Source organism: Sus scrofa, chromosome 8 (assembly GCF_000003025.6).
Source record: "Sus scrofa isolate TJ Tabasco breed Duroc chromosome 8, Sscrofa11.1, whole genome shotgun sequence".
NCBI lineage: Eukaryota > Metazoa > Chordata > Mammalia > Artiodactyla > Suidae > Sus > Sus scrofa.
Window position 1 is genome coordinate 73,763,984 of NC_010450.4, and position 18,941 is coordinate 73,782,924.

General features: G+C 44.1%; 1 protein-coding gene across 3 annotated transcripts in view; it reads left to right on the forward strand.

Annotated features, from left to right (window-relative positions):
* FRAS1 (Fraser extracellular matrix complex subunit 1) overlaps positions 1-18,941 on the forward strand; it is a 457,087-nt gene that overhangs the window by 261,616 nt on the left and 176,530 nt on the right. For all 3 annotated transcript variants that reach the window (XM_021100604.1, XM_021100605.1, XM_013978814.2), the window contains exons 19-20: positions 10,865-11,005; positions 13,312-13,455. In XM_021100604.1, the coding sequence (XP_020956263.1) occupies positions 10,865-11,005; positions 13,312-13,455 (285 nt within the window). The remainder of the gene's footprint in view (positions 1-10,864; positions 11,006-13,311; positions 13,456-18,941) is intronic.

Consider the following 18,941-nt stretch of genomic DNA (forward strand, 5'->3'; position numbering starts at 1 on the left):
AAATTAACACACAGTGACCAAAGAGGATATTGTTTCTTATTAGCTGGAGAACAGTCTACCTTTTTCCATTCCTTCTACAGATGTTTACTCAGTGTCCCCTGAGTGCCAGGCATTGTTGAGACATTTGGGATGCACTCAGGAATGAGCCAGATGAAATTCCTGCTCCCGTGGAATTTATATTCTAGTGTGAGAAATAGATAATAATAAATGAAGTAGAACAGTAGCAACAATACCCTTGTGTACCCTTGGCTAGTGGTCTGTACTGTGAAACCCACAGCAGGGGGTGGGCTGAAGTCAGCCGCAAAGCAGAAGCACTTTGGTGAGATGAGGACAGAAACCTACCTGTGTTTGGCCTGTGTTTTTGGCTCATTCTCAAAAATGAACTTCGGTACTTCAAAAGATGGAGCTTTGACCTTATATTTCTTTTTTCCCATGGCCTCTATGTTTCCCAAGTGTGGCTAAAATTGCTAATGCAAAATAAAATCTGTTATTAATCATAAAAGATAATATGGAGGCATTTTAGTAGTCAACCAAAATTGTGCGTGTTTAGTAAATGAGTAGTAGCTTGAATATTAGATTATTCATTGAGAACTATGTCTAAATACTCATATTACAACAGAACAAAGGGTGGGGGAAAAATGTATACATGTAAGGAAAACTTGATCCCCTTGCTGTACAGTGGAGAAAAAAAATAAATTAATAAAATAAAATAAAATGAGGAACCTTTAAAAAAAAAAAGAAGATTATTCAATCCTAAAAGAAGGATTTTTATAATTTTATCCAGAGTTCATCTCACCTGTTTAAGTGATGGTTTACTAGCATTGACAGATTGTAGTTACTAAAATAAATGAAAAACCTACGAAACACCTGCCAACACCCTTGCACAAATAAAACAAATTAATAAAAACCCAAGCCCTCCAAAACAAGATCAGAGACCAGCTCTCACTTTTCCATTCATCTTCTCCACTGACTTTCCATGCCTATGTGAGTTCATGTGAGTTTAGATGAGGTCGCCACGGTAGAGCTGGGTAGGGGCTGCTATGTTACCCAACCCTAGGGGCACCATTCTCACGGTAATTTATGGGACTGGTGCCTCCTGGCGTCACTGAGTGATGGAGCAGCCCATGTGGCTGAACATGGCGGCCCAGGGTGATGGATGAGAGGAAGCACTGGGCTGTTGTCACTGTAAGGCCTCCTGTCCCCCATGCATGTCCCTAGTTCAAGTCAGATTGCTCAACTCAGTCTCAGATTCTCCTTCCATTCTTGTTGAGAATTTTTTTTTTCCCCTTTTAAAGGATTCAACAATTTTGAAGACTTTGCTCTTAATTTAGGTCTCTGTAGAGCAGAACTTCTCATAGGAATCTCCTGGGAATCTTGTTACAGTGTGAATTCAGATTCAATAGGTCTGGGGTGGAGTCTGAGCATCCACATTTATTACCTGCTCCTGGTCCTCTGAGTAAGCAAAGCCTCTGGTGAAAGAACGATAAGTATATCACTTTATCATATCACTGGTGTACAATAGCAGTTTTTTTTTAAATTCCTAATTTTGTTTCTTATTGCATGTATTTTGCATATTATAGAAACTTTTTAAAAATAAAGATGAAGAAAACAAAAACAGCTATTACTAGGTCACCTAGATTTAGCAAATCAAAATACAGAATTTTTTAAAGAATCTAATATGAAATTCTATGGTAAAATTTTTGAAAGCCTCTATCAAATTACTCTAAACAAAAAGATTGATTGTCAAAATCTGCCCAAGAAGAGATAGAAAGCCTGAATAAATGAAAAGTCATACATAACATGGAAAAAGTTAAAGAACTTCCTCTAAAAGACTGCTAGGCTTAGACAGTTTAATGTGTGAGTTATTAGACCATCTAAAACCCAAATAAATAAATCATATAATATTATAAAATGCCAGAGCATAGAAGGTAAAATATTTTAGAATACACTTTATTTATTTATTTATTTATTTTGGCCCAGCCTAATAACACTAATGCCAAAATTAGAGCATTAGAAAGAGAAAACCTGTAGATTTTAGATAAGGCCTCTTTAAAAACATCAAATTGAATTCAGCACCGTATCAAGAGTTTTAGTATTTGTATAAAGTTATGTTAAGAATATATAGATAGGAGTTCCCATTGTAGCTCAGCGGTTAACAAACCTGACTAGTAGCCATGTGGTTGTAGGTTCACTCCCTGGCCTCTACCAGTGGGTTAAGGCTCCGGCTTTGCTGTGAGCTGCGGGGTAGGTTGAAGACGTGGCTCATATCCAGTGTTGCTGTGGATGTGCCATAGGCTGGAAGCTGCAGCTCTGATTTGACTCCTAGCCTGGGAACTTCCATATGCCCACAGGTGCAGCCTTAAAAAGCAAAAAATATAGATAGATAGATAGATAGATAAATTTGTATTAAGATACCTATTAGATAATTTATCATATCAAAATGTCAGAGGAGAAAAATGTGATCACTTTTATTTGCTGAATATCTGTCTAACTAGATCAGTGGTCTACTCTTTTTTTCTTTTAATCATGATCTATTCTTCATCTAAGGAAAAACCTCTTAGTAACTTAGGAAGATGTGAGTATAGGATTAGGAAATAAAAACACTTAGCACCCCAAAAATGTTTACTATGTCCCAAATATTACTTGAGATATTGTAAAATATTTTTCACTGTTTATCTGAAATTTAAATTTAACTTTTAGGTGTCCTTTATCTTATCTGTAATCCTACCTACATAATCCTTCTATCTTGAGAGAATATCTTCTAATATTTTGGCATAGGTTTTACAGTTCTTTACACACACACACACACATACATCACGTTTTAGTTGATAAAATTCCTTACAATGAAGAATTTGATTGGAAATCCTGTGAATTTATATTTATTCCCATTTTAAAGGTGCAGAGGAATTCCCTGGTGGCCTAGTGCTTAAGGATCTGGCATTGTTACTGTTGTGGCTTGGGACACTGCTGTGGCTTGGGTTCTATTCCTGGCCCAGGAACTTTGCATGCCACAGGCGCAGCCTAAAAATAAAAATAAAAATAAGGCTTAGAAGGAACCACCTAAAGAATAATTTAGCAGTGGGAGATCATGGACTCTAACAGGGGACATCCTTGCTTAGGAAACAGTTTCTTCTTTCCAACCTAGATCCTTGCTCTTCATGTCACCCTAGAGCTTTGCAACTTCATTTCAGGCCAGGCCATCGCCATTAATGATCCAGCTCAGTCACCTTGTCAACAGTTTGGCAGTTGTAGAGCAGGGTGGGGCATGAACATGGCTAGGATGATGAGATTAGCCACGATTCCACTATTCTATGACAAATTAATGAATTTTTAAAAAATTTCCCACACAGCTCAGCAAGAGGGTTCAAAATAATATGATTTTGAGGTAATTATAAGTTTTATTTAAAACATAAATTCTGTAGTCCAACAATGGATTTTACCTACCTAGTGATGTTTCTACAGTTACATCCCTAGAAACATTGTGTTTCAAAAAAGAATGCAGAGATAATAAACATGCCAGTGGCCCCCATCCCTGCATCCCTGCCTTTTCATTATACTTGGAATGATCACTTCAGGGAAACATCAGGGAAATTTTTGCCACTAAATTTTTCCAAGCCTTCTTTTTTCAGTCTTGGAGATGGTGTTCCGTCCTTAGGCAGATCTTATTGCATGGGGCACAATCACACAAAAGCGATACAAGTTTGGCATCCATTATTTTTTTTCCAGTTTTATTGCGATAGAAGTGACATATAGCATTAAAGTGTACAACATGGGGATTTGATATACGTTTATACTGCAAAATGATCACCACAAGAAGTTTAGTTGACATCCAACCCCTCACATATTTTCCTTGAGATGAGAACATTGACGATTTACTCTCTTAGCAACTTAGATATCTACCAGACAGTATGGTTAAGTCTAGTCACCATGCTGTGTGTTACCTCCCCAGAACTCACCTGTCTTATACCTGGAAGTGTGTACATTTGACTTCCTCCGCTGTCTCCCCTCGTCTCAGTCTGTGTCTGAATCTTATTCAGCCCGGTTCTAGTTCTTGGTTGTCTCTCACATTTTTGTGATTATCCAAGCCACTTTCTTTGTTCTCAGTGGCTCCCAGTAGTTGAAGGTGTGCCAAGCCCTGTCCCAAAGGGGAGGGTCTCAGTTAGCACCTGGAATCAGGCTGGTTGGAGCCAGACTCTCCGGCAGCAGCTTCTAAATTGTGCAAGTGGACCTCTTTCAGAGGAAGACTGGCAGCTGGGCATTCCTGTGCCCTCCCTCTGCACTGAGCCCCGAGGGGGTGGCAGGTTAAGGACTCTTCTTCTGTTCGTTACTGTCCCACCGAACCCCTGGATCCAACCCTGCTGATTACCAGCGTCAGGCCACCAGTGGGTGTGTCCTTTGGGCAGCAGCCAAAGGGCCCCAGATGTGCACACAGGCTCTTTTCAGGGAGTCAGAGTGACTGGAGCAGGACAGAGGGAGCGTGTGACTCTGGTGTCCCCCTGCCTCCCAGAGCTCAGAAGGGGATTGTAGGCACTGGCCTTTTATGTGTGTTTTAAAGGAGAAGCCTGGTCCTCAGGCTGCAGCCTTTTGTACATGCAAATATATCTCTTTTGGGAAAAGTCTGGGTGTTTCTGACCAAAGCCTCTGCATGATGCTCTGGGAAGAGGCCACCCCAATTTCTAGTGAGCCTGGAAGGCCTTTCTTTATCTGCTCTAGTCTCACAGGTCTTCTGGATTCAAGTCCCATTGGCTTTCAGAGCTAGAGTTTTGGAGGCCCATTTCTCAGGTGGAAGTCTCAAAGTTGGGGTGCTAGATGTTAGGTCCAAATCCTTCACTCCTCAGGGAGAAGCTAGGTGTTGTGAGTTCTCCGCTTTTGCTCTTCCATGGGTAGGGTTTACGGAAAGAGTGTGTCTCGACCTTCCTACCTGTTTTAACATGGGTGTTTTTCCCCACTCACCTAATGTGTAGGAGTTGCCCTGCTAGTTTCTGGATTTCCTTCATAAGGAATCATTCTGTGTGTAGCTGTAGGTTTGGTGTGACCTTGGGAGGAAGTGAATTCAGGAGCCTCCTATGCTGCCATCTTGGACCAGAATGTCACATTCTTTTTTTTAAAAATTAATTAATTTATTTTTTGCTCTTTAGGGCCACACTTGGGGCATATGGAAGTTCCCAGGCTGAGGTCAAATTGGAGCTGCATCTGGTGACCTATGCCACAGCCACATCAACACCAGATCCCCAACCCACTGAGCGAGCCCAGGGATTGAATGAACCCCCATCCTCATGGATGCTGGTTGGATTTTGCTGTGCCACATTGGGAACTCCTGTCACATTCTTTTTTTTTTTTTTTTTTTTTTTTTTTTTTTTGGTCTTGTTTTAGGGCCACACCTATGGCATATGGAGGCTCCCAGGCTAGGGGTTGAATCAGAGCTGTAGCCTCTGGTGTATGCCACAACTACAGCAATGCCAGATCTGAGCGGGGTCTGTGACCTACACCACAGCTCATGGCCATGACAGATTCTTAACCCAGTGAGCGAGGCCAGGGATCGAACCTGTGTCCTCATGGACACCAGTCAGATTCATTTCTGCTGAGCCACAATGGGAACTCCCTTGCATTCTTTTTTAAATAAAAAAATTCACTGATTATTTTAGTTAGTTAACTTGCTTTGGGTGAATGGGAAGAAATAACGTGTCTTGTGGTATTTTGATCTATTTAGTTGCTCCAAAGATTCACCAAAGGCCCCAAGGCACAGAATTTTAATTTAAGAAATAAATGGGCAGGAGTTGGCATGCTCTGTTTACAAGGATGCTACCAGTTATGAAATTGGGATTCCCTTGCATTAGTTGAATCAAATCCGTGGCATCTCTATGAAGCAGCTCTCTTGAATGTAGTCCCTAGAGTGCTGACATAAGCTGTACAAATGCATGCCTTCTGGAAGTGTTCACTCTTCCTCACTTTCCCCATCTTGTTTTTATAGCATGGGTGTGCTACACTTTAGGGATAGAAAGATGAAAATGATATAGAACATGCCTTAAGGAAAGCGAGATCAAGCGGGGGAGACTGACATCAAACAAGTAATTAAAAGAACATGATACATGTTGTAATGGCAGTAGGCACAAGATACAGAAAGAACACAGACAAAGGAGGTAGGTTGTCTAGCGGAGAGGGTCTGAGGAAAGACTTGCAGGGGGAAAACCACATCATTAATGGGAGTTGACCAGGGAAGAAGGTGGGAAGGGGCGTTCCAGGCCAGGGAAGCAGAAGCTGCATTTGGAGCAGTCCCACGCACTTGGTATTCCTGCAGTGTCAAGGCCACACGGGTGTCGTAGGGAGGGAAACTGGAGACGCGGGGGTGAGTCCACTTATGAAGGGCGGTATGTGCTGTGCTGAGGAGTGTGGAGTTGACACTGTCGGTTTTGGAAAACCCACAACAGGATGTTAAGTAGGAGGATAATTTGGTCTTTTTGCATTTTACAGCTATCAATCTGGTCGGGGGGCAGCTAACAGGGGAGACATGGAGTAGGGCTGGTGAGGAAGCTGCAGCATTAATCCACATCATGGCTGATGCCGAGGGTCTACATTAAGGGTCATGGGGATGGTTAAGTTGTGATAGATTTGACAGATTTAAGAAATAAAAAGCAACGCATCTTGGGCGTGTTGCGGTGATGGAAAAGGAGAAGTCTAGGGTTTTCAGCACGAGGGATTCAAACACAAAAGAAAGGCCAGGCAGGGGGTAGGATGTGGCTTGGGGTGAATAATGAGTACAGTTTGAATGGAAAGAAGGTGATGCCATAATTTACATTAAGTAGATAGGGGTTGAGCTTGGAAGTGGATCATGGTAGTGTTTGGGGAATGAGATACCCTTGAAACTCCAAATCGAGATAGCCTCTAGGTAGTTAGATTTGTGTGGCTGGAGTTCAGGGTAAAAGTCAGAGCCGTACACATAAATCTGGGACTCGCCAGTCTGGAGGTCCTCACTAAGGCTACGGAGACGTTTGCCCAAGAGGGAGAAGCCAAAGGGCAGAGGGTACAATTTTGGAAAGCCACTGTATTCATGACGTCAACAGAGAAGGGCTGAAAAGAAATGATCCCAGAGAAAGGCAACAGGTGCTATCCCCTGCCTCCCCACCCACCCCACTGGTCCCGCTCAGTCAGCAGGAACTCGATTATGAGAACTTGTGACATGCCTGGGACAGGGGCTCTCACAGTACTTCGGGAAATCACAGAGATGGGGAAAATGTGATTTTCACTCTTAAAGGGTTCCCAGTCTGGTGGGGGGTTCAATCATGTTTATTAAAAAAAAAAAAAAAAAAAAGGAGTTCTTTTGTGACACAGTGGATTAAGGATCCAGTGTTGTCACTGCAGTGGCTTGGGTCACTGCAGTGGTGTGGGTTCAGTCCCTGGCCTGGGAACTTCCACATGCTATGGACACTGGCCAAAAAAAAAAGGGAAAGAAAGAAAGAAGGAGAGATAAAAAGAGAAAGAAAGAGAGAGAGAAAGAAAAAGAAGAGAAAAAGAGAAAGGAAAAGAGAACGAAGGGTGAGGAAAGGAGGGTGATTTTATTGAACTTCACTCTTGGGGTGTTCATCCCTCATCACAGTATATTCCTACTGCCCATCCTAGAGGATGTTGCTGTTTATATCGTCATTCAAGAGACATCTACCCCAAAATCTGCTTTGATATGGAAAGTCAAGAAAATTTACATGATAGGAAAATAGGGATGCTGGCCCACTTTTTATATTATTAAAAAAAAAAACAAAAACAAATAATAGAGTCCATTGTCTGAAATTTGAATAAAAACTGGAATGAACAAATAATTGCTATGTTTTCATTGTTTTAGGTGAAATTTTTACCGGAGTCAGGTTGACTGGAATTTACAGCCATCCGAGGACACTTCAAGTGCCGACATTTTTAGTGCTTAAGCGGCTCAGTTATGCTTTTTCAGAAATATATTCAGCCATCCACTGGAAAGCCGCTCTCTAAAAATGTAGTATTACGTGGAGAAATTCTTCAGAACTTTTTTTCAGATCTTTTCCATCTATGCCCTGTAATGGAGTTAGTCTTCCTTGAAGGATCTTAGACTTCCAACCAGAACTTCTGCTATGAAATCAGCTTCCATAGAATGATAGACCCTCATAAAAGGCACTGAAATGGTGTCGACATTTGTAAAACCAGCACTAAACTGAAGTTTCATGAGCTGATTTTAAAGATGCAGAAACCTGTAGTTACAGAAATAACCACAGAGAAAAAAATACTTGGAGAGGATGGTCAAGGTACCCTTAGTGACCTGTCCTTACGCTTCTGTGCCACATGGCAACTAACTAGCCCATTATCTCTTTGGTTCTTAGACAATTCCAATAAGGGCAGTTCTAAAGCCTGCCGTGAGGATATTTAGCGAGACTTCTTCTAAAATCTAGTGAGTGGCAAAGGGACTTGTCTCCTGGCCCGTCAACCTTCTAACTCATTTGTCTTGCTTTCTTGTTTTATATAATTCAGTAACAACCTTTATTCACATCGAGCCAGGTTATCACATTGATTTTGTGATCAAATGGGATGAAATAGGTTGTGTGCTCATAATGCATTAATTCTCCATCTCCCAGTTTTCAATTCCACAGTGATACGCTTTGATTTTCTAGTTATTAGGGAGGTAAAACAGGAAGAACTGGGGATTTTGGCAATCTTGTAAAGTCTTGTATAAACATATTGATATTGTCATAAATATATTTAAGCATATAGATGTATGTTGTTGCCCCAGATCATCCTAGAAGGCTTTGTGTTGACAATATAATTCAGTTGCTTTTTGAAATATTGCCACCTTTCTATTACATGCTGTTTCATTTTGTGTTAAACATGTCTTAAATGAGCTAATGCATATCCTTCTTTTATAATAATGTTTTCTTACCTCTTCTTTTTTTTTTCCATTTCTTGGGGCCACTCCCGTGGCATATGCAGATTCCCAGGCTAGGGGTCTAATTGGAGCTGTAGCCGCTGGCCTACGCCAGAGCCACGGCAACTCGGAATCCGAGCCTCGTCTTCGACCTACACCACAGCTCACGGCAATGCCAGATCGTCAACCCACTGAGCAAGGCCAGGGATCGAACCTGAAACCTCATGGTTCCTAGTCAGATTCGTTAACCACTGAGCCACAACGGAAACTCCTTCAGTTTTGTTTTTTAAAGAGGACATATTCTCTCAGTGATTCTGAAAAACTTGGGGAAAAAAACTCCTGTGACTTGTGCTATGAGAGCACAATCTTAAAAAAAAGAAAAAGAAAAAAAAAAAGGAAATCATTTAAAAAACTGGAGCTCTGGCTCTGTTTTCCTAGAATAATAAATACAGTTGAGTAGATATAAAGCTCTGTAGCGTTATCGAGGGACGATAATCAAATGTTTATCAACCAGTAAGGCAGGGTGTACTGCCCAATCCCAGTGGGTACTGGCCTTAGCTCAGGCGCAGGGTCCCACAGGCTCCTGGTACCAGTGTTAACCCTGGGTTATGGTCAAGGCAGGGGGGTCGGGTGGGACCAAGGCTGCAAGGGAGCACCAGAAGGCTCAGGGCAGCAGTCATATACCAGCCAGATACTGGGAGTTTCCTACTTCAACCACCAGTACGACTGGACCAGGATAGCCTAGCTTATATCAGCCCCACATAAACCAAAGATGGGAATTTACATTTTCATTGGGCATTGGTAGAAATGGAGACCCCAGTGGTGTTACATCCCTTCTCATTCTTCCAAGCTGCCAGCCTTTAAGTCTTTGATATTTGATAGAGGGGGCAGAGGAGGCCAAGAGGAGACTGAGAGTGGTTCCCTGGAGTTGCTGAGTCTTGTCCATTGGACAGAAGCTGGCCTGAAATGCACGGGTGCATCCACATGAGGAAGAACCAGATCACTGTCTGACTCACAGCTGTTTGTCCAGCATGTAGCCCAACTTGAGGCTCAATAACAAAGGAATCCATGAGTGATTGGAGGTGAATGACTGGCTGTTTCAAATTGTAGGTTTAGGGAGGTGAAGCGAGGCCAGCAGATCAGGAGACGATTGCTGTAGGGAAGTTTGTTACTCACAGTTCCCAAGAGGAAGGGCATCGCGCATCCCGCAGGGGCCACCCAGGGAGGCACGAGGGTGGGAGGAGCCAAAGGAGCCTTGATTGTGGTTTTCTGTGGGAAGAAACAAGTGAGGCAGGGTAGACAACCACATTAGTGTCCACGGCACACCATGCAGCACCTATAGTTTAGATCCTCTTACGGACGTGCGGAAGCAGGAGCCTTGAGAAATGACACCACTTAGTCAGGGTCACAGAGCGTTGTGGTGGATGCTCTTATTCTGTTATACGCCATCTCCCATTTACCATATTCCAGTTACTTGCTGGTGTATCTGTTGATGCAGCAATTTGAGCAGCTCAAAACGTTGGACTGTGCTGTCCAGCCTCCATCAGAGAGTAGGCATCATATAAACCTCCGTGGAATCAATAAGTAAGGCTTCCATCACCTTCCGCTTTGATGTGAGCAGCCCTTTGACAGGGGTGGTGGAGGAGCTATCCTCAGGGGAGAAGGCCTGTTTTGCAGCTTCCTGTTCTTAATCTGACATTTTCTGAGAATGGGCAGGTGGCAGGAAAGGAACGGATGACTCTGCAGGCAGTTATTTCTATTTTGTGGCACTAATGCTTTCTTAACCTGGGTTCTACCAAGGCTTGCTTCGTAGAATAAGTCCTTGCAAAGGTGTTGTGTGAGATGGGTGCTCTGTCCTTCGGAAAACGAAGTAAAAGTGCAGAACGTGCCCTGATGCAGGAATGTTAACGGGAGAGACGGAGCTGCGGTCCTTGTGGAATGGCGACCTTCCTGATTGTCTCCGCTGCTTTCTCTTTCTTCCAGCTTGCCACCCATCCTGTTTGGGGTGTGCAGGGAAGAGCCCGCAGAACTGCACCGCCTGCTTGCCCTCCCATGTACTGTTGGATGGGCAGTGCCTCTCCCAATGCCCAGATGGATACTTCAGCCAGGAAGGCAGTTGTACAGGTGAGTATGTAACGTGCTGGGGCGTATTCCATGGGCCTACATCTCGTCTTCCTAATGCAACCAGGCTCTGTAATTAGAAAACTCATCCTACCAGGGGACCAGAATTGGGCTGTAAATCCTTGTCTTGAACTTGGAAGAGTAAAGGGACAGAGTGAGGGGAACAAGTGAATTCTGTTCACCCAACAGGAAGTGTGGGTGAAATGAAAAATTAAAATCAGCTTTACCCTCTGCATATAGCGAGGGATGGATTTAGTGGCCATCATCACGGAGATGGGCTACTGCAAGCTCTAGTGCATTTGTGTAGGATCAGGCCTTTAGTGTCAGCTCCACAGTTCTCAGCCCCGCTTCCCCTTGGCTGCTCCTAATAGAGCAAAAGGAGGGAGAAGTATTTATTTTCTTCCTTGACATGTCAGTCCAATATGTTTTTAAGAGCACCTTCAGGGACAGAGATTCTGGAAATTACCAGTTCAGATTAGTGAAGGGTTTTATTGGAATTGACAAAGTACTAAAATTTAAGCACCTTATTGTAGCACTGTGTTTTCTTGTAGCTACAGAAAAAAAGAAAAGATAAAACACATTTTATCATGATTATGGTTTTATTTCCAAAAATAGACTATTGTGTCCAGCTTATAGGAAAAAGGCCATCATTATGAAATGATTTGGCATGTATTTCTGGAGTCAGAAAACATGTAGTCAATGTATAAAATATTTTTGAAATAAATTAAGAGTTGTTAGAGTTATCTAGCCTCAAACTCCAAAGACGAAATGTAATGTGAACACAAATTTAGACGATTGAAGATCAATATGGTATTTCTTTTGGAATTTTCTTCTCCCAAGTAGCTTTTTAATCTCTGTAGGCCCCTAATGGGTAGCTTTACTTTAAACATTCTATCAAGCTCAGTGGGGAGCGTTCCTGGTTTCTTTGTCACCAGGGGTTGTCCTTGAAAACTGGGGTCTGTCCTTATGTGCTGTCGCCCTGGACTGGTTGGTTTTTGTGTGTGGAAAATTGTTTCGGGCAGAAAAGTCTGAGGAGCTCGAACTCTTCACTGCCTGTGCTTCTGCCCGCTTGAAGCCAGCAGATGGATGGTACCACGAGCAGCAGGGCACCAAGGTCACTGGAAATATTCTGGCAGAGAGGAAGCGCTGGGAGGTGAAAATCATCCTGAGAGTGTTGGTATCTTTTGGGCAGGCATCTGCAAAGTTAAGAGCCTCAGGAATGTGGAAGGGCTGATGGTTAATGCTAGCTTTCTAATCAGCAGTTCATTTTCTTGCTTGCTTGCTTTTTTTTTTTTTTGTATAAACTCCTTATCTTCTCTTGGCCTCTCGCCAGAAGATGTGAGAGGCAGTTGACTTTAGTCTTTAGTGGAAATCTGTGCCTTTGCTTTCTACCAGCTCTGGGCCAAAAGGGACTTCTTGGTCATCGGTTCCAGCCAGCTCTAGCCAGCTCTGGGCCCTCCCCTCCCCACCTCTTGGAATCAGACAGGCTTAGGCCTCCTCGTCCTTGGCAGAGAAATTCTTCAATCTCCTTCCGCATGCTGACTCCCGCTGCCACCTTGGCAGCACAAATGTAGCTGCAGCTGCAAGCTTCTTTTATTCTTTGCCATCCTTGTCTTATTGCCTACACCACGTGCGACTCACTGCTCTTTTGCAGTGTCTGCCTCTTAGTGATTTGGTGGGTTTTTCTGGGGAAAACATAGCTTTGCCAGTTTTGCCCAAGGAATTGACCTCCAAACCTGGTTCATGATAACCTCCAGAAAGAGGCCTTTTTCGGTCCTTTGTATTTTAATTAAGCATCGTTGCTAAAACAGGCATCCAAGTTGTGGCCTGAGGGAGAGCCCGGCTGGTGTCAGACTCAGGTGAGAGGGTTAGTTTCTCCTGCTGTGGATGGTGTCCCTTTGCCTGCCAGGGTTTTCTGAGACCCAAAATGTCTTCCTCTTCTCCCTGCATCCCTCTTTGAATCACCGTGTTTTACAGAGGGAGAGAGACCTACCTCTTGCTCTCTGCCGTGTGCCTTTGATCTAAACTTCCTTACCTACATAGGTGGGGATGGCCATGCTGAGCAGTCAATTCCTCTAATTTTTATGGCCCTAGATTCCATATTCTGCTCCTGGAGTGTGTTTTCACTGACCCCAGAAATGCCGTCTTTAGGTCAGGCCTAAGGGTGTGCCAGGCTTGCTCAGGACTCTTCAAAAGATGATGAGTGTTTGAGGTCTGCTCCTAAGGTAGTTTGTGGAGCACATGAAATATTTCATGTGTGTACGTGCTGCGCTGCTAATGCCAATGCTGGTTCTTGTTTTTCCTTCTAGAATGCCACCCCACCTGCCGGCAGTGCCACGGCCCGTTGGACTCTGACTGTCTCTCCTGTCACCCGCATGTCCCTCTGGCTGGCGGGACCTGTAGGACCAGCTGTAAGGAGGAGCAGTTCCTCAACCTCGTGGGCTACTGTGCTGGTGAGTGAGTCCCCTTCATGGTCTCAGAAATCACTGGCCGAAGGCACAGGGAAAAGGCTGGGGCTCTTCATGTCAGGCTTCGGAAGGTTCTTGTCCATGTCCTTTGTCCTCAGTTTAAGAGCTGTCTTTGGGGAGATACTTGTCTCCTGTCTGAAAACTCACTTTACTGCTTCCTCTTTGACATCCAGTAAGTACCTGCGGGTTCAAGTGGAATCTTCTCCTAACACTCTTGCAATTCCCCCAAAAAACATAGACCCTCACACGAAGGAAGCTTCAAGTGTTGATGATGGTTCCCTGTGTGCTTGTTGTGCACTTCAGCTGAGGATAACAAGAAGTGTTTTCCAAACACTCACTCTGAAGGCTGTCTCCCTCCTGCCTCTCTCCGGTCTCCCTCCTGTCTGCAGTGGAAAACCTTTGCCATCAGCCCCAGGCGCAAACATTTAGAGAGGTTGACCCAGGAGAAAGTCAGTTGTTTCAGAAAAGGGGATTTTTCCTTCTCAGATTAGAACTCAGGTCTCAAAAAGAAAGAAATGAGGGGAGCAGCCTGGAATTTGGATAATGATGAGGAGCCATGCATGGTTTGTGTTCATTCATCTATTCATACAACAGTTATCTTTGCATCTCTACTAATGCTCAGATGCTCACAATTCCTCCCCCACCCCCCCAAAAAGGATGAATAATGGAGTTCCCGGGTGGCTCAGTGGATTAGAGATCCAGTGTTGTCACTGCTGTGGCACAGATTTGATCACTGGCCCAGGAAGTTCCGTATACCATGGGTGCTGCCAGAAAAAAAAAAAAAAGATCGAATAAGATAATGGCTCTGCCCTCAAAGAGCTTACAGTCTGGCGAGGAGAATTTACAGATTATTGGATTATTATGTATTTCTTGACCCCCTTCTCCAAATTGTAGGAGAAACTTGAAGCGACATGCCTGCATTTGCTGTTGTCACAGCTCTGAAGGGCTTGACTGGGAGGCCTTCTGGGATCCACGGGGCAGGAGGCAAAGCTGAAGAATCTGGTTGGAGTCACTTGGAAGGGTTGACTTGGCTGTAGGGCTTATTCCCAGGCGGGCGGGGAGGAGGTGTGGCCAATTGTCTACATCATAGTTCCATGGGCCCATTCCGCACAGCGAGCCAATGAGAATGATTCAGGTGTGGCTGGGATCTCACAGTTCTGGGTGATCCATTTCTTTTTGCACATGAGCTTGGCTAAAGACTAGATATTGGAGGAGTTCCCACTGTGGCTCAGTGGAAATGAATCTAACTAGTATCCATGAGGACACAGGTTCAATCCTGTGGGTTAAGGATCTGGTGTTGCTGTGAGCTGTGGTGTGGACCAGGGCATGTGTCTCTGATTTGACCCCTAGCCTGGGAACCTACATGTGGCCCAAAAAAGCAAAAAAAAAAAAAAAAAAAAAAAAAAAAAGGCTGGATACTGAGTAAAAGATCTACACCCTAGGAAGACTGACCTGTCTTCCTAGGGTGTAGCCAGAAAATTCTGGGATGCAGACATTTTAGGAGCAATGAAAAGCAGAGTTCAGGCTTGAAACTAAGGCAATACCCCACAGCTGAGGCTGGAGCCAATTTCCAGTTCCACTGGTGGAGTCAGGACTGACTGGGGAAGTGGGCAAGGGGCAGGCCAGTACCTACACTTGGAGAGAAGTCTGGCAGTGGCAGGATCTGACTGGTCTTACAGTTTGTGAGCTTGAGTTCAGCAACTGATTCTCACTTTAGGGTATGAAGGAGCAGCTACTACGAGAGCTAAGAGGTTCCTGACACTGTTAAAGCACATGGTTAAACTCAGGGTGCTGAGTTGCTGTTTCAGGGGACACAGAGATCTTCCAGGCTGCTTAAGGAAATGAACCAGAGATACAAGTACAGTGAGCAGATACTGCAAAGCAATTTTTGGATGAGTTAATAGCACCAAAAGGCAGTAAGGGTTGCAGGAATTCAGAGGAGGGAGAAATAAAAGATATGGAAAGTGTGTGGGGGACCTGGGGCCAACAGTTCCTCCCGAAGATTAACCAAGATTCTGTTAGACAGAGGGAGGTCGGGCGGGCTTTCCACATGGGGTTCTATCAGGGGGCGGGCCCGGAGGGTAGAACATGTGGGCCGTTCATGGCCAGTGAGAGTGGTCCAACCTGGCTGAAGCACATGGTTGAATTAAGGTGTATTAGACGAACTAGTTGGAAACTTCAAGTTGGAACCGGGTATGGAGAACCCCAAGTTCTAGGTGGAAAAATTTGGACTAAATCTTGTGAGCAGCAGGACCATGAGAGTTTTATGGGGGACTGTGTCTTGACTAGGACTATGTCATAGACAGGAGATCTGCCAGCCACGTGGAAGATAACTGGAGCAAGCAGAGATGATAGAGAGAAGCCTTAGAAGGATGAACCTCCATAGTGGCTTTTCTATTTCCAACCTGTTCTGCACGTGGACCCTAAAATTTTTCTTCTGGGGCATATTTTTTATTTATTTATTTATTTATTTTTTTGTCTTTTTGCCATTTCTTGGGCAGCTCCCTCGGCATATGGAGGGTCCCAGACTACAGGTCGAATCAGAGCTGTAGCTGCCAGCCTAGGCCAGAGCCACAGCAGCACAGGATCCGAGCCATGTCTGCAACCTACACCACAGCTCGTGGCAATGCTGGATCCTTAACCCACTGAGCGAGGCCAGGGATCAAACCCACAACCTCATGGCTCCTAGTTGGATTCGTTAACCGCTGAGCCACAACGAGAACTCATGGGGCATATTTTTTAAATAAGTGTTTATATAAGGAGATTGGAAAAGTTTAATTTTTAATCAGCTCTGTTCTCTCCAATGTCCAGAGCCCTCTTCGATGGTAAATTAGGTGATTAGGAGTTGCATTAATTTTTTAAGGCTTATAAGGGACCACTCGAATAAAGAATAGTGAGACTAGGCTAAATGACTCTGGAAGTCCCCAGCCCTAGAAAAACTAAAATAAGCTGAAAGCGACAAACCTTGGCTGTCCTAAGTCTATTAAGTGAAGGTTCTAAATAAGGTAACCCATTGTCTAGTGTTTGGATAGCCTTTGTTGAATTAAGAATGGTGAATCAATATTTGTTGCAGAAAAATTTGACCAATAATTTCAGTTGTTAATTTTTCAGAGATGCACACTGACAACCACAATTTACTTTTTCAATAAATACATGCCCTTTCCAAACACCACCCAGTTGTTTCTGTAACATTGTAATGCGGTCAGTAATTTATGGCTTCATCAAATACTGATTATCCACATGCTTCATCCCAGGCACTGTGCTAGGCTCTGAGAGTGCCCAGATGAATAAGATGTGGTGCATCCCTTCAAGAAATACACAGTGCAGTCAAGGTGGGAGAGCTGTGTTGAATATGATGTTGCTGTGGATATGGGATCAGCCTGTGGGACAGCAGCCTAACCCACACTGAAGGGGTGTGTGTGTGTGTGTGTGTGTGTGTGTGTGTGTGTGTGTGTGGAGTGGGTAGTGAAAGCTTTCTAGAACATGGCATAACTGAGATGATTTTGAAACATGAGTAGGAATTGAGGAGCTTGGAGATTTAGAGCAGAGAGCATTCCAGAAAATGGGCCAAAGAATATTTTCTGTTCTTGCACTAACAAAGAGTTAAGTAGGAAACCAGCCCTGAGTACAGGCATGTTGAGACCTAAAGCAGGGCAGATCATGAAGGCCTTTGTATGTTCTATTTAAGGAGAACACACTTTGGTATCAAAGCTGTGGGGAATCTCTTGAAGGTTTTTAAGGAGGGAAGTGTCAATGATTATATATTTGTGAAGGGAAAGATCTGTGGAAGATTGCACAGAAGAAGACAAGACTCGGGGCAGAAAGACCTTTCGGAGGGAGTTGCAGGAATCCAGATGAGAGATGAAGCCCTTTGATGAGAAAATTGCTGAGAGGTTGAAGAGGTGGGGGCATGGCTTCCCTAAGTACTAATTATATATTAGGTTGGCCCCTGTTAGATTGCTGTTTTGTGGGCAAAATAGTAAATAAATACAAGGGCAAATAGTGGCAATTTCATATGGTTCAACCTAATAGAAGCAGCAGAAGCTGGTGATCCCTTAGCCCCGAGGGCTAAGAGAGAGGGGCTTTGGGGGATGATTTCAAGATTTCTGGTCAAGTAAATTTGAGCTTGACCCACTTGGGTCATTGGACCTGCAGGGGTAGCTGTCCAGGAGGAGGCTGAAGGTCTTGGTGAGCACAGCTTTCTGACTGTGGCCACCGTGAGCTCATCTGCTATGTTCACTTTACCCTGAATCAAAAGTCCTGGAAGTCTTTTTTTTTTTTTTTTTTTTAGCTAAAGTGTTGCTTCAGTCAGGTCATAAATTAACCTCCTGAAACATTTCAAGGACTTTTCTCTAAACTCAGGAAGGTCTTTCCTAGGAGGAGCCCTGGAGAGAGACAAAGCAGCGGGTAGTCCACCTATGCAGTGCCATCAGTAGAGTGTATTTCCACCACCCTTGGGAAGGTCCAGCTCAGGAAGCCCTGGACAACACCCTCTTTGCTCCCTCTACTGTATGGGAGCTTTGCAGAGACAGGATTTATTCTCTATCTGAGCTGTACCTGGTATCATCAGCAGAGACCTCTTAATTGTACTGAGCTGTTTCATCTATCCCACGGACAAGCATAAACACATCCCGGGAACAGGTCCAAGAACCTCAGCATGTTATCACGTATGGAGGTGTCATATGTGTGGGACGTTTCTCTCCAAGCGCGTCAAGGCAGATATACAGTTTGTAGGGTTTAGGCCAGAGCTGAAGGCTTTCAACAAAGATAAGTGAACGGAGGTAAGAGGCAAGAGTGGATAAAGTTGCAGCAGACATAGTTAACGGCTGTGGAAAGCCAGATTTTTTCCTTTCCTTTTCTTTTCTTTTAGGATTGGCCATGTGGCATATGGAGGTTCCCAGGCTGGAGGCTGAATCAGATTTGTGGCCTCTGGCCTATGCCACAGCCACAGCCACTCGGGATCTGAGCCATACCTGTCACCTATACCCAGCTCACAGCATTACCGGATCCTTAACCCACTGAGCAAGGCCAGGGATCGAACCTGCATCCTCATGGATACTAGTCGGATTCATTTCCACTGCGCCACGACAGGGACTCTGAGGTTTTTTTCTTCATAGATTTTTGATTTTTATATTTTACCCACATCTCAACAACATTATCCCCAAATTTCAAAGCCTAGACAATTCCTCCAGGTGTCTTTCTCAGCTAAAACTTTTAGTCTGTTCACAGAAGAGGGTGAGAACTAAATAAGAAAACATGAGAGTTCCCGTTGTGGCTCAGCGGAAATGAACCCAACTAGTACCCAACCTAGCAAGGCGGGTTCGATCCCTGGCCTTGCTCACAGGTCATGTTGCCATGACCTGTGGTGTAGCTCACAGATTCGGCTTAGATCCCAAGTTACTCTGGCTGTGGCGTAGGCTGGCAGCTGCAGCTCCAATTTGACCCCAAATCTGGGAACTTCCATATAGCTC